This window comes from Labeo rohita, chromosome 22 (genome assembly GCF_022985175.1).
Source record: "Labeo rohita strain BAU-BD-2019 chromosome 22, IGBB_LRoh.1.0, whole genome shotgun sequence".
In the NCBI taxonomy this organism is placed as follows: domain Eukaryota; kingdom Metazoa; phylum Chordata; class Actinopteri; order Cypriniformes; family Cyprinidae; genus Labeo; species Labeo rohita.
The window spans coordinates 19363061-19379042 of record NC_066890.1 but is presented as its reverse complement, the minus strand read 5'-3'; the positions used below and the strand labels follow the sequence as shown (position 1 = coordinate 19379042).

The window sequence follows — 15982 nt, the reverse complement described above, 5'->3', positions numbered from 1 at the left end:
TGCTGCAGCGTTTCTAAGCCCGAAGGGTAGACATAAAAATTCATATAGCCCTGATGAAGTGACAAATGCAGTTTTTTCAACACTTGCAGAGTCCATCTCCAGTTGCCAGTAGCCAGATTTTAGATCCAGTGTGCTAAAAACCTTGGCTCCCTGCATGGCTTCTAAAATGTCCACAATTTGAGGCATAGGGTAAGCATCTAAATGAGTTTTGGCATTCAGGCCACGATAGTCAACACACATTCTAGAAGTGCCGTCTTTCTTCTCTACTACAACAACAGGCGATGCCCATGGGGAAATGGATGGACGAATGATCTGCTTTTCCAACAACTCCTTAACTTGTCCTTCTATAAACTCATTCTTAGTAGCTGACACACGATATGGCTTTTTCCTTACTGGGTGTTCATCTGTAGTGATGATCTTGTGTTTCACCAGTGAGGTACGGCCTAAATTCTGAGTGCATACCTTGGGCCACTCCAACATGAGATTTTGCAGCTGTGCTTTTACATCAGGCGAGGTCTCAGCCTTCTGAGCTACCTGGTGAATCAGTTTAGCATCTGCATCATCACACGGGAGGTTTTCCTCTAGAGGTAGTGCAAGAAAAAAATGATTACTGGGTTGTGCCACGTGAAAGTTAAAAGGAATGGTTGGGGCTGTGTCTACATCTGGAAAATAGAATTGGTCAGAATTAAAATCTATTACCATTCATGACAGTTTTAAAAAATCCAGTCCCAAAATAACCGGTACTGCCAGGTCACCATCCTTGAGTACATAGAACTGTACTTCAAGCGTCTTCCCTTGAACCTCACAGCTCTCTCTTACTTTACCAACAGCTTTTTGTCGATGTCCATTGGCAAGCATGAAAGTCTGTGTACTGGGAGGCAAACATTTAGCTTGAGGTTTCAACATCTTCCATACCTTTTCTTGTATCAAGGAGTAAGTGCTCCCGGTGTCAATCACTGCATTGATGAATTTATGGTTAATGGTAATGGACGTTTGAAGTGAACTGAAATTATCTGTTCGATCTACCATCATAAGGTGAGTTTTCAGGTCTGGTTTTTCAGAGGTTACTCTTTTCTTCTGATTTTCACCACTTACTTGTGTCCAGTACTTCTTGCTCTCTACCCAATCTTTCTCCACTTGTGTCCCCAAACGAACAACATCATCCACAGTTTTAGCTGTGCCTCTGAGAAGTGATGCTAAACGTGGGTTGCAGTTCCTGAGAATGGCCTTCACTATCTCACCTTCAGTCATCTCAGGTTTGCTTCGGAGACAAATGGCTCTATAATTAAAAGCAAAGTCTCTTACACTTTCATTTGGGCCTTGTTTGCGACTTGCCAATTTCTGAGCAATGACTTCTTGGCCGTCTTCATTTAGGAAAGAGAACAAAAACTTTTGCTTGAAAGTTTTCCAGTCAGTAATGTTAGCTCTCTCTGCTCTCCACCAGTCCTTGCCTGTTCCTTTTAAAACAACTGAGAGTGAAGCCAAGAGTTCTTCATTAGTTAAAGGACGAAGATCAAGGTATTCTTCCACTCTCTCTATAAAAGTAACAGCATCTTCGGGATCAGAGTTATCAAAGGTAGGAAACTCTGACTTTACTGGAGGATTGTATTGGGTTCCAGAGAATTGAGATAGTGCAGTAGACTGGGCTTGGTGACTGTTTGTGACTTGTCTTACCGGAGTTTGATAGATTACCGGCTTTCTGGTTGACTCATCAATGACTGGTGTAGAGACAGTTGGTTGAAAAGCTCTCATCCGCTCCTCAATTTGCTTATCTCTGTGCTTTAAACAATCAATGACGGTTTTTCCCATGTCATCCATCTTGCTTTGAGTCCACTCCTTTAATCTATCAGTTTCTCTTTGCAACTTATAAAAAACTTTATCTTCAAGAGATTTTAGCATTAACGTGACTTGCGTCTCATTAACTAGCTCACTTACTTGATGTTCAAGGTTGGCTAGGTGCTCTTCAATGCTGGTGAGACGTGACTGGTTGCCATCAACTCCATACATGTGGTGACTATGCTCATTGAAATCAAGAGGTGGTGGTAGGTCCTCAGTAACAGTTACTTCTTTTTCATCATCTGAATCAATGTAAAGTTCATTAAAGGTATCAATGATTTCGTGAACAGGTTCTCTTCTCTGAGTGAAAGCTTTAGAAGAAAAATCCTGATCAGGTGCTATCTCATCACCCTCCATTTTTGTGGGTTTTTAACAAAGGCTAACACTTTAAAGATCAAAGATTCACACAGAATACTTTTTCAGCTCTGATAATTTGGTGGTTGTCCCTGTTCGGGCGCCATCTGTAACACTTCCCGTGTTACCAGAGTAATTTCTTTGATCTACTAAATTAAAGAAACAACCACCGAGCTAATTCTGTGTGATCCTTGTTTATTCTAGTGCTCAAATTTAGCTTAAATTCTCTTATTAACCCACCAAAAACTCAAAAACTTAAACAATTGATTTCACAACAACAACAAAAAAAAAAAAAGAATAACAAACAGTTCAGTGTCTTTGAGGTAGTAAAAATAATTGCACTTCCCCAAACGTTTCAGGTTTAGTCCAGTAAGTAAAAAAAAAAAAAAAAACATTGAGTACGTTGAAATAAAGTGGTTTTGAGGCTTCAGTCCCACTCCTGGCTTTTCCTCCTTCTCCAGCCAGCATACCAAGTTCTTTTGTGCTTAAATATCTAGCTGTTATTATGAACACTTTCCCTTCTTTAAGGGCAGTGAAACAACAAGCTTAGTGATATTTAAAGATATTAAGGAGTCCTTTCTACAAAATAAACAAACAACATTAAACATCCACAGTGATTGAAGTGAAACCTTCAAAAAGTGAGACAGTCAAATAAGTAATTACAGATTGAGCTAAAAACACAAGGTTTCTCAATCAGGACTCTGAGATTTTATGGAAGCCAAAGGGAACACAACCACATGCTCCCTCCACCAAACGAATCTACTTCTTCTCTGTATAAGCTACCCCTATATCCTGTATGCAAGCTCTCTAGAGCGCCCTAGTGCCTAGTGCCCAAAAATAAAATACAAGTAACTTGGGACATTACATAATAAAGGAAGTTGAAGTTATATTTGCTCTGACCACACACATAGTCTTTTATTCTTATATACACCATTTGGAATAAAATAATCAAATACTGATGAGTTTAGAGCTGGATCATTGTGATTAACATGTTTCAAAAGTGAGAAAAAGTGAGCAAAACCAGACAAAATCACCCAAAAACCTCCCTTTTGGAATTTTTTTTATTTATTTATTTTTTTTTTTAATTGTAAAAATGCAGAACGTTTTCTGTTAGGGGTAGGGGTAGAGTTAGGGTTAGGTTTAGGTTAAAAAATGTGTAACTATGGGTATAAAAAACAGTAGAAGTCTATGTAGATTAGTAGCTGTGAAATGACTCCATGCGAGCAAATAGACATACGTTAACTACATTGTTAAATAAACTTCATTTAATTTTAACCCAAAGTTCGGGAAGAGGATGTTATTAGCGCTGACTCACATTATGAGGTGGCAGATGGTAAGAATAGAGGAAGATGTTATCACATGTTTACCACCTTGCAGCTCATGGCGTATGTGGGGAACTGCACACCATAGAATCTGCCCAGGCTCTATTTAGCAGTGCTGCTGGAGTGTGATGTTTCCCCTTCTCGAGGCTCCAGGACTGCCTATTGAGTGGTATATCCTGTGCTGATTTGGTTCCCCACCCAAGACCTCTAACACATCTGGCCTGTGGAGAGATAACTAAAGACACGGCTAGCAGGCGAATATGGCTACCTAGTTCATGCTTCCCCTCCAAGAAGTAGGGGGCAAAAGAGAAGCGATGCCAAGCACAGCCTTGGGGAAAAGACTGCTGAGGGAATTTTGTTTTGCGCTTACTGTACATCAGGCTCTGAGACTGGTCTGATTATGTAAGAGTTGAATGTTACAATAATCACGACCTGTCATCTTATGGGTTCAGTCCAATGCTTGATAATAAACCACTGCTGGGGTAACAGATGGAAGGTTGTTGGTGGTGAGATACTGCACACCTTCTGGATCCAGATGCCTTCTTCAACTGGAGTAGAGTCTTGAGATTGAAAAAAGATAAAATAATCTTCTATCTTGAGAGAGGTGTATGAAATTCATATGTACTGTGCAATTCATAAAATACATACGTTGTAGCTAAAATCATATAAATTTGTACGAGTGAGGTCGTACAAATTCGTATGAATTAGCCACCTTGTAAAGTATGTACGAATTGCCGTGTGATCGGGCTGATTTATTTGCACTGTCCAAGGCAGGGTATGAGCTGCCCTCCCCCAATTACATTGGAGTCTTTAAGTAAGGCCTAAGTTCCCCTGCGGCTCCCTTAGGGTTTATAGCCTGGGTGAGGTTTTTAGAACATTTCATCACCTGTTCCTGGGTGGTGTACAGGTTTTTTAGAGAGTCATGCTGCCAGGAATGGTTATTTTTAAACTGCTGTCTTTAACTTCCTCTGCTTGTTGTGGCTAAAAGATCTGTCTTACAGGTTTCCTCGCAAGGTTTCATCTCAAGAGCAGTGTGAGCCAAGACTGCATCATGTTGAAGATCTTGCAGCTTCAGCTCTGTGAGTTTATTACAAAAATCATTTTTATATACACAATATATTTGATGGTTAACAGCAGAGTCATTTTAAGTGAAATACTCCTAATTATTTTTCTCACAGATCTACTTGCATGCTATCAGGTTGAAGAGATTTTAACAAATCAGCTAACATATTTGGGTCAAAATGTGACTATAAACTGTGGTCTTGACTTAAAGGAGGTGACATGGTTGTTACTCAATTCACCAGATCCTCCAGTTCTGATATTACATTAGCTCCAACTCTTATCATACACACCTACCTGTAGCTTTTTAGTGATTTTGAAGACATTGATTAGCTGGTTCAGGTGTGTTGGAGCTGAACTCTGCAAACAGTCCAGGCCCTCCAGCCCAGCCCTGGTTCTAAAAATACAGTGGCCCTCCAGCCCAGCCCTGGTCTAAAAGAAAAGACAAAGCTCTAGCTCAGGGCTGGCGAACGTCAGTCCTGGAGAGCCACAGCCATGCAGATTTTTGCTTCAACCCTAATCAAACACACCTGAACAAGTTAATCATGGTCTGAAGGGTTACTAGAAAGCTACAGGCTGGTGAGTTTTAATTAGGGTTGGAGCTGGGCAGGGCAGCGGCTCTCTAGGACCGGAGTTCACCAGCCCTGCTCTAGCTATAACAGGTCTTTACTCAAGGCAGGGTATGAGCTGCTCTCCCCCAATTACATTGGAGTCTTTAAGTAGGGCCTAAGTTCCCCTGCGGCTCCCTTAGGGTTTATAGCCTGGGTGAGGTTTTTAGCACCTTTCATGCAGGATAAATAGACCTGATCCATCCCTCTCTGTAAAAATCGCATTCCGGGACCCCTCTTCCTTGCTGGGCCCTTGGAATCGTTCTAACCTTCCCCCGTTACAGCACCCCTGTGATGGGCAACTCACAAGAGTCCCACTGTTTCATTTACCCCCTCCACAACTGTTGCTAGGACTTGAAGCAGGGATATATGCTCTCTTTTGTGGGGTGATTTTATAGGTCTCCTCAGATATCAGTTTTGCAAACTTATGAGTAGGAGGTGGTCCGTTCTTGTCATTATCTCATTCTATTATACCCCTTTTCCAACAGCATGAACCAGGTGCTAGTTTGAGCCAGTGCTATTGCCGGTTCAGAGTTGGTTCGGCTGGCAAGTGTTTTAAGAATCGGTTTGACTTTCCATGGGCTAGAACAGGGATAGGCAATGGCGGTTCTGGAGTGCCGATGTCCTCCAGAAAAACCTCATCTGCCTGTAGCCCTAATAATTCTGAAGACCTTGATTAGGCTTGTTCAGGACAGTGGCACTCCAGGCCTATCCCTGGCACTGACATTGCCTATCCCTGGGCTAGAGAGCCACCACAGAACCAGGTCTTGCATCACTGAATACGTCTCATTTTTTTAATGCTAGTGTGGCAGCGTCAAACACAAACTCCAGGCTTGCTCGAGATGTATCAGCACCGCACAGACCGACCGGCACACAACACCAAAGCACCGCAAGTGTGACTAGAGAGAAGACGTCTCTTTAAGCTGTTGAATTGATCTTGGGGTACTTCATTGTCACAATGCATCCCAAACAAGCCTAATATCAACAATGGTGGACATTTGCATTGCTATTGATGTTCATGGCTTTGCGAACCTACATCGGCATCCAAACATGGCGAGCCCAATGTGTTCAAAAATGTCAGTCAAAAGTTTCTGTTCATCTTGTTGGTCATGGTAACCCTACCCCCAGCCCCTGACGCAAGCAGTTTTTACCAGCAAAGTTTTGGTGCTACTTACAAAACACTTTTCCTGGTTCCGAGCTGGTGCTTTGCGTGTTGAAAGACAACACCCAACACAAGGCTCTGAACCAGCACTCAAACTGCCTTGGTGGAAAAGGGGTATTAGAGCCCTGTATTTGGGGCCATATAGGGCTAAAGCAGGTCCCACAAGGTAGAATTTTCTGATGGTTAACTAAAGTGTAAATATAAGAACCTAAATGTTACATATTGACACTAAACTGACGAGTAAAAACCATTTTTATGACCTGTTCCTAGGCGGATAGGAAGCCAGCAAAGTTTTGGTGCTACTTAAGAACCACTTTTCCTGGTTCTGTTTAAGAAGCTGAATGTTACATATTGACACTAAACTGATTAAAGAACATTTCACCACCTGTTCCTGGGCGGTGTAAAGGTTTTTTAGAGAGTCATGCTGCCAGGAATAGTTTTTTTAGGGATGCAACCAAGAATGGTTCGTTTTTCAGTAAAGCCGGTTCTGTAATCAGCGGAATATTGACACTAAACTGATTAAAGAACATTGCGCAAATTCACACTGATAATGAACATGGATTTGCGCAGCTGTCAGTGAACAACGGCTGTGTGTCTACGGCTCAACGTGAAATCACGCACCTGATGGCATTTACCGCTGATTACAGAACCGGCTTTACTGACAAAACGCGCAAGCATTTCGGCCAATACGTTTCGGTGCATCCCTAGTTTTTTTAAACTGCTGTCTTTGACTTCCTCTGCTTGTTGTGGCTAAAAGATCTGTCTTAAAGGTTTATCACAAGGTTTCATCTCAAGAGAAGTGTGAACCAAGACTGCATCATGTTGAAGATCTTACAGCTTCAGCTCTGTGAGTTTATTATGAAAATCTTTTTATATACAGAATATATTTGATGGTTAACAGCAGAGTCATTTTAAGTGAAATACTCCTAATTATTTTTCTCACAGATCTACTTGCATGCTGTCAGGTTGAAGAGATTTTAACATATCAGCTAACAGATTTGGGTCAAAATGTGACCATAAACTGTGGTCTTGACTTAAAAGAGGTGACATGGTTGTTACTCAATTCACCAGATCCTCCAGTTCTGATATTACACTCCTTTTCAAACCCACCAGCAACATTTTACTTCAACAATGGATTCAAACAGAAATATTCAGTGCAGTCTAAACATAATCTGTTCATAAAAGATGTCAGTATTGATGAGTTAGGAGTTTATTACTGTACGAACATGGACAAAACTGCACAATTCAGCAACGGCACCAGACTAGACCAGACCACACCGATCACTGGTGAGTGATACTTCACTAATTAAGAATATGCTGCTCATAAAAGCACTTATATTCCTTACAAATATCTATGTTAATGTCTAATGTTGGTATATGAATGTATTTTAATATATTTTCTTTACAGTCCCAACTCCAGTGTGTCAGAATCACACTGTAGTAGAGCAGCCTACAGAGCCAACATTGTGGCAGACTGCCACTGTCATATTTGGTCTGATCAGTGTTTTTCTGGTATTTGGGTTCATAGGTGATTTGGATTTATTACTATTAAATGTGCAGTGTTGATTGAGTTATTAGAAACATGTTGAGATTCTATTATTTATTTATTTTTTCTCAGTATTCTTAGGCATATTTTTTGCTGATTGCAGTAAAAAACACAACAACAGCGAAGATAAGGACCTACTGCAGCCTCAATTGGTAGATCCTGTACAGGGTGATCAGACATCACTGTTTCACAAGGTGTGACCCTGTGTTTTCTGCATTTACTGAAATATTTATGTAGTTTTCAAACAGTGTATGAGTAGCCATTAATTCCTGAATTTCATGTTACTTAATAGCATACTTTGTAAAAGATTGTGTAAATGTGTTTGTAATGTCTTTTCAGCCAGTCATGTTTATTGCTATGTTATCACAGCAAAAATAGATTCAGAGCTACAGGAAATTTACAGGAAATTACTGTAGAACCTGGTTGCCATGAACAGTTTCATGTGTTTGATGCTGCTTTTTGACATTATTATAAAAGCATGTAAGCATTTAGTTGCATTTTTTTTCTTTAATGAATATTTTGTGCTCAGTTAATAATTACAGATTTACTTTGGAATAGTTTGCCTTAAATAAAGTGCTGAGACAAACTACAAAAGAATGTTTCACTGGCTTTGAACTGCATGCAAATAAAAAAAGAAAACCACAGAAGTTTCACCTACCTCAAGGCAGGATGTGCTAACAAGTTTATATAGCCCACTTACTTTTGGAAATTGATTCAGTCATAGCTCACACATTTTCTTCATCTGAAAAGAATTGTGAGAGTATTATGCTCTCTGTGTGTATTAAATGAACTATAATTTGTTCTTGCAGATATTTTTTAAATGCTCTGAATTCTGTTGTTTATGTTGTTTATCGATTTCATGTGACAAAATAATTGTTTTAAACAACTCTCTTCTCATTCTGATCAACCTATCAAGTCATTTTAAGGATTTAATTGTCAGAGATCAATTTAATGTAACCACATCAAATCTTTCACGTCCTTCTTGTGTTTAGTTAGTTTTGGCCACTTTGGTTATTACTGGACGGTGTAGAGTGTGGCCATCTAGTGGTCACAATAACGTATAGCACAAATCAAGCTTCAGCACTGGGGGCCGTATGTATAAAGCTGCTCAAGAGTAAAATTTTAGTCTTAAGTGTGTCACAATTCTAAGAATGACATCATTTTACTCTTATTCCTAGACTTAAGAAGAAGAGTGATTCATAAAGGTCTAGGTCTAGGTCTAACCTAGTCTTAACTAGGTCTCCTAACCTACAAGATGCCAACAGAGAGGAGGAGACACACACTTTCCAATGAACATATGACGTATTGGAGTTATATGATGATATGGAATTGATAAAACGATACAAACTTAGACTTCACTGAAAGTTGCTTTTAGCATCTTTATAAAAGTCTCCTACTCTTAGAAAAGTCCCACTTTTTACTAAGAATTTTTTAACACTTAAGTCAACGTTTAAGACCATTCTTAAAAGCATTTCTGAGAAGTTTTTTTTTTAGTACTTTGATGTGAAACACGCCATATGTGTGCTTTGGTTTTTTTTTTTTTTTACAAATGGTCCAAGTACTTTGATGTGAAACACGCCATATGTGTGCTTTGGTTTGTTTGTTGTGTGCCAACCCCTACTCTCTAAATAAATACAATACAAATACAAATGCTTGATTTTAACCATTATGTTTTCAGGCTTTGAAATGTTTTATGTGCATTTTCAAGATAGTCTTGCGTAGCCAGACCTTCAGATTGACGGCAGAAGGTCTGAGAACCTTGGCAGCTTTGAATGGCCAAGTCCAGCCCAATAGGCCATATGACTGACAGGTAGACCAACCAATCACGTTTCGTTTTGTGTTGCGTCATGTTTAGGGGCATGGAAATGTCCCCACAATAGCAGCCATGACATGATGTAGTAATAAAATAAATTTGGTGAGTCTGTGACCTTGTTAACCTGTGCTGGTCAGGGGGGTGTAATTTTAACAGGCGTAACAGTTAAGACTGTGAAAATTATACCCCCCTATGTAAACCCGTCCTGTTGAAGCTACAGTCAAATGCTTTTGAGCAGACATCCTTCATGACATGATGAGATAATACAATAAATTGGGTGAGTCTGTGACTTTGTAAACCTGTGCTGGTCAGGGGGGTTTGATTTTAACAGGCGTATAGTTAAGGCTGTGAAAATTATACCCCCCTATGTAAACCTGTCCTTTTGAAGCTACAATCAAATGCTTTTAAGCACACATCCTCCATGACATGATGTAGTAATAAAATAAATTTGGTGAGTCTGTGACTTTGTAAACCTGTGCTGGTCAGGGGGGTGTAATTTTAACAGGCGTAAAAGAGCTTTTTAGCAGCTAACCCACCAGAAGGGTTTGGTGCAAACATTGATAAAAGTACCCCATGCCCACAGTTAAATATACTGCTGAATCTTTAATGTTGTGGGCCTATTTTTCTTCCGGAGTTTCTGGACATCTTGTTCAGATACATGGCATCATGATTTCTATCAAATACCAACAGATAAAAAATCTAAACCTGACTGCCTCTGTTAAAAATCTTATAATGGGTCGTGGTTAGATCTTCAATTAGGACAATGATCATATTTACCAAGGGCGCCAATATTTGTGGAGGGCACTGTATGTGTAACAGCCCAAGCTAATTCTCTTTTCTAATAGAGTTTGTAAAGGGTTAATTGTGTTAAGACAATTTTTCCCACCATACAAATAGTGACTAGCAATGTTGAACAGGGGTTGAGTAATTGTGACATAGCTGTGTTATTTCAAAAAAATCCTAGAACTCAAAAATATATACTGGCATTATCACTTTCAATATGCCAGTAATTTGTTATAGATGCAATTTTTATAAAGTCCTGGAAGCTTGAATTTGTAAAGTACTGCAGTCTCTGGGGGTTGAATAATTTAGATTGCAACTGTACATACATTAATATGTATATATGTATATATATATATATATATATATATATATATATATATAGGAATTTGGTCAAAACTTTATTTTATTTGTTTGATGTAATGACACATACCACTTAAAAATTGTGCTTAAGCTGCATACGAACGTTTTCACGAACAAATCATGATTAACTAAAACAGTATAACCAAAATTTATTCTAAATTTGAGAAAAAATATAAGAACTATAAGAAAAAAAAAAATGTTTGCACAGTGCACACTCTGTCCAGTCTTAATAATCTGGAGACTATATATAATGTTTGTTTTATCTTAGGATAATAGCTGTTTTAGTTGTTTTTATTGTGTATGAACTGATTTTAAGGACTGCAGACTTGGCATTGCTTAAAGATCTGGGCCCGTATACCTAAAGATTCTGAGAATCCTCTCAGAGAGCTCCTAACTTAACCTAAAAATTCCTTGCCAGGAGTTTTAGCTTAGAAGTGATTCCAGAACATTTTCAGTGAACTCTGAGCAAGGAATGGATGGAAAATCCTATCTTAGTGAGGAGGTGTGGTTGACCCCGTTGCTAGGTATGAGTCATCATTTCAAAAGCCGTGATTGGTTGATCCTACAAGTTTGATGAAAATGAACTTTTGGTGATAATGAGCAAAGGATGTACCCTCAAATCAATAAACATAATTATACACTCTAATCTTATGCAGACTGTAATTGTAAATAATATTTCACATTCAAGAAAATATCTGGAAAATGAATAGTAAGCTGTAGGGGTTATAGCCTAACATTAGAATCTAAAATATGTGAAAACTTAAGCTCATTACACCCTGTTCAAATAATGATTCGTGTCTTATTTGCTCATATTAATATCCTAGCTGGCATATTTTGTACTTTCACTCCCATATGGACCCCATTGAAAACAAGATGGCCTATCTCAAGGGGCTGTCCTTAATGAAGTAGAAATTACAACGTTACAACTCAGTGTGGTCTTAACGAGGGTAACACGGCTCAGCTTTTATCAATGTCTGTGATTGCTGGCTGGTCTATTTATGAAGGCTTGTTAACAAATATCCTACAAACACAGAAAATGGAGAAAAAAGGAATCGCAAGCCGAACTGGACTGAGGAGCAAGGTTTGTTGCTGGCCGAGTTGGTGAAGTAATTGCATCTCTAAGGAGATCCACCACAAACATCATTCCTGCACGATCCAATCTGTAGCGTCTCAATAATTCCCTGTCATCCAGTGTTTGCAGGACATCTCTCCTGCCTCCTCTGTTGGCCATTTTGTGCAGCTGCTTAGGGGAACTCCTAAGCCACTAAAAGTCCTCTTCCCTGCTCTTAGCAGATCTCGCCTTAGGAGCCCTTTTAAGCGCTAGGAATCTTAAGGAATAGCTTTTATATTAACTGGGATTTTCGTGTCACTTTTAGGGGAAATTCTAAGAAAACGTCATGACTGTGAGAATTTTCTTAGAATTTGGCCGCTAGGAGCCACTTTTTGCACAAAAATTCTTTAGGGATACGGGCCCTGGCGAGCAGTCATCCCAGCAAACACAAAACGTTTTTACAACTTTTCACAACGTTGTATTTAGGTTGCAATTAGGTGATGTTGTAGTACAACGTTTTAAAAACGTTTTTTAAAATAAAAATATGTTACCAAAATAAAACGTTTTATAAACGTTGTAAAAATACCAACCTGGAACGTTTTCTTTAAGTAGTCAAAAAAACGTAAATATCACGTTCGTCCACAACAAAAATGAAACCAGACCAAACTACAACTTTCGGGGGACGTTTTATTCAGGTGTTAAAATAACGTAACATGCACGCTGGAATAAAACGTTTTAAAAACGTCATAAAAGTACCCAAATACAACCTTGCAAAAACTACGTTCTTAAAAGTACTTAAAAAGTATTTAAAAGGATTTAAAAGTAGTATGTGAATCCTTACTTTCAGTTGTATTCGCTCATTTAATAATATCACGTTCGTCCACTACGAAAATGAAACCAGACCAAACTACAACTTTCGGGGGACGTTTTATTTAGGTGTTAAAATAACGTAATATGCACGTTGGAATAAGACGTTTTAAAAACGTCATAAAAGTACCCAAATATAACCTTGCAAAACTGTTCTGTTTGTGTAAAAATATCAGTAAAATAACAGTGATATTTTAACATTAACGCAATTCAGTGACTGAGTAACAGATAGTCTGAATAATATCAAAAGGACTTAAAAGTAATATGGGAATCCTTACTTTAAGTTGTCTTTGCTCATTTAATACCGTATATTCATATATCACGAGCTAACAGCTCAGTGTGTAAACCAGTCTGTGGTATAAACAAATGAATGGTGGGAGAGAGGTATTAACACATGAACAGACTGGATGGTTAAAAAATATTTATTTTTTACAAACGTCATGACAGTATGCAACCGTGCCAAAACTCCCTTTGTACGTGATGTTTGTTTTTAATGTGTTTTGCTATAGATAGCCTACTTATTCTACACTTTGTTTACAATGTCTGGTATGTTTTTCGTTAGGTAGTTAAATAAGTAAATAAATAAAATTTCTAAAGCTATTATTATATTATATTATATTATATAATATTATATTATATTATATTATATTATATTATAACCTGTTATAGACTGACTTCAACAATTGTTTTACATTCTCTGCTAATATGCTTTGATATTCTCATTCCATTTACAGTTTGATTACACTATTTGCCTAGACACTATCCACTTACACAACACGTTATCACGTTTCAGGACATTGTATCTGTCATTATGACATCTGTACGCTGTAGTTCATGTATGTATTTATGTAAACGCTGCATTTTAAACGGGCACGCGCTCTGAACATTCGAGTTGTATTTAAACTGGAGGGGAGAGAGGGTTACCATGGAAACGAAGAAGCAGCTTAACTGACAAGTGGCGAGTCTCCGTCTGTCACACTGCTTTGCGGTAAGTTTTGTCCCTAATAAGACAAAAATAATACATACAACGGTTCCTGACACTTTCTTACATGTAATAGACACGTTTCTGTTGAATATTTACTTTACAGAAATGGTTTAGTGTCTTCGGAAAAACTCCGTTAGTATCTCAACCGTTAGGCTAACTATAAGATGTATGCTAACTATAGAGTTTAGCTCTTATTTCATAAAGTTTTCGCTTTTAGTCACATATTATGTGTAGATGGCAGTTTTTTTTATAGTTTTGTAAATATTGCTGGCAATTTGTCACTGGATGAACGGAAGTAAACTATTTAACCTAAATGTATGGGCTGTACTGTTAACCGGTGACGTCACTTACATGGAGCGTGAAAATTAGCTTAAATAGTTTTTGATCACACTAAAAAGATATTGATAAAAATTGTACTGTGATTTCAGGAGCGTCAGTAAGTTATGTATTATGTAAGAAGGATTTGACTTCAAAACAAACTGTGATGTGATACTGTATGAGGATTACTAGATTGAAATATTCTTCATACTGTTCTCTTTTCTGCATTTCACCTATTTCACATATTCCAGTTTGTTTATTTCTAATAATGCTGACCTTGTATATTACATATTGTTGGCTCTGTGACAAGTATATGAATTAAATATACTTTTTTTTTTATCTTGTATGTCCTACAAGGCCATCTCGTTTAACTCATTGAGGACACTTGGTATACAGCAACCTACAGAGGGGCCCAACATAACGAGAAAACAAGACACAGATAATAATAATAACAACAACAACAACAAAAAAGTACTGAGCACTGTGAATGTAAGATCATTGTTGATGTAAAAATTGTATTTCAGGGCAGTTTGTGAAGACAAACAAGAGAGAGTCAACCTGGACAGAAGTCAGTTTCAGATCCACCTTCCACACCAGACTTCTAATATGGATTGCTGTCTAGTAGCATATTATTTGTTCTCCTCAGAATTTAGTGCATGCAGACATTACTCAGGAACATGAACATGAATATTGCAAGAATAGGGAATGTGCCGTATTTCAGATATGAATGTTAATTGCTCTTAAGCATTAAAAAATATATATTTTTACTGTTTTTTTTTCCCAAAGCACCTATAAGCCAATTCACACTGGATCTCACGAGTCAGAGTTGAAAACCCCTGGTTTAGATAATTCACTTCTTTACAACCTTGTTTCTTTTTGGGGTTGTACTGAATTCTGTGACCCACCAAATTTTGTGAACCTAGGCACTGCAGTGAGCTAATCTGACCTACTACTAAACCCAACCCTGTAGTCCTACCATGTTTTTGCCCTATAGATTACCATTTGTATAACCATAGTTAAAACTGTTTTTGTAGCAAAACCATTTTTAATTTGTGGTTACCATAAAATATTTTAAATATTTCTAAACTACCCTCGGCACTAGAGTCATATAATTTTGTGGGTCACAGAATTCAGCAACTGAATGAATCAGCACTAAAAGAATGGTTTTCTAACTAAGTCATTAAGACGGTCTCTTGCTGCCACCTAGTGGCATAGCAATGTAACTTACAATTAAAGCACTGAATAATCGCTACCTACATACATTTTTCAAAATCTCAGGTATTCCAGTATTATAAAATATTATTAATTGAACAACAATAGCCATTATAAACTGTATGTATTATATATTATTTGAACACGTTCTAAATTGGATGCCATATACCTGTAATTTGTGCTAATAAATCTCTAACAATATAATCATTAGTTTTAATGCAAATGAGTAATAAGATTGCAGTGTGATTATTATTATAACTGCAATAAAATAATTTGTGACTAGCTGAAATTGAATACATTTTACAAATGAAATGTTGCAAAAACGTTTTTACAATGTCTCCTTCCAACGTTTGCAACGTTGTGAAAAAACATATTTATAACGTTTAAAAACCCCGACATTTGTCGTATTAAATACGTCGGGAAAAAACGTTATTACAACCTTTTTTACAACGTGAAAAAAACGTTTTTACAACGTTGTTGTGTTTGCTGGGTTGTGCAAGTGTACATAAGACTGTAAGCGTAAATTAAATTTGCATGCGCAAGAGAAGCTTTGTAAAAGTGTAAATCGCGTTTCAAGCGTAAGAAAAAAAGATTTGCAGCATTTTACTGTTACTCGTAAGTGTAATTCATGTATTGTGAAACTGCAGCTTCATGCTTTCGCAAAATAAATACGATCTGCATTCTTCCGACTTCCATTTCTCCACGC

At 37.8% G+C, this 15982-nt stretch overlaps 1 protein-coding gene across 2 annotated transcripts; it reads left to right on the top strand.

Annotated features, from left to right (window-relative positions):
* The first annotated feature begins 4550 nt into the window (after positions 1-4550).
* Positions 4551-8462, top strand: LOC127154124 (uncharacterized). 2 transcript variants are annotated; one of them, XM_051095536.1, is made up of 4 exons: positions 4551-4591; positions 7287-7628; positions 7750-7869; positions 7960-8462. In XM_051095536.1, the coding sequence occupies exons 1-4, from the start codon at positions 4564-4566 to the stop codon at positions 8085-8087; spliced, it is 618 nt and encodes a 205-aa protein (XP_050951493.1). In that variant the 5' UTR covers positions 4551-4563; the 3' UTR covers positions 8088-8462. The 2 variants fall into 2 exon arrangements, with proteins under 2 accessions (XP_050951493.1, XP_050951494.1); XM_051095537.1 differs by lacking the exon at positions 4551-4591 and adding an exon at positions 7094-7188.
* Positions 8463-15982: the final 7520 nt, after the last annotated feature.

Bases quoted from the DNA above. Each gene is read 5' to 3' on its own strand.
- LOC127154124 (XM_051095536.1), top strand. From the start codon at position 4,564: ATGTTGAAGATCTTGCAGCTTCAGCTCT. The intron at 7,629-7,749 runs GTGAGTGATACT...TTTTCTTTACAG, and splicing joins CCAGACCACACCGATCACTG to TCCCAACTCCAGTGTGTCAG. The intron at 7,870-7,959 runs GTGATTTGGATT...ATTTTTTCTCAG, and splicing joins TCTGGTATTTGGGTTCATAG to TATTCTTAGGCATATTTTTT.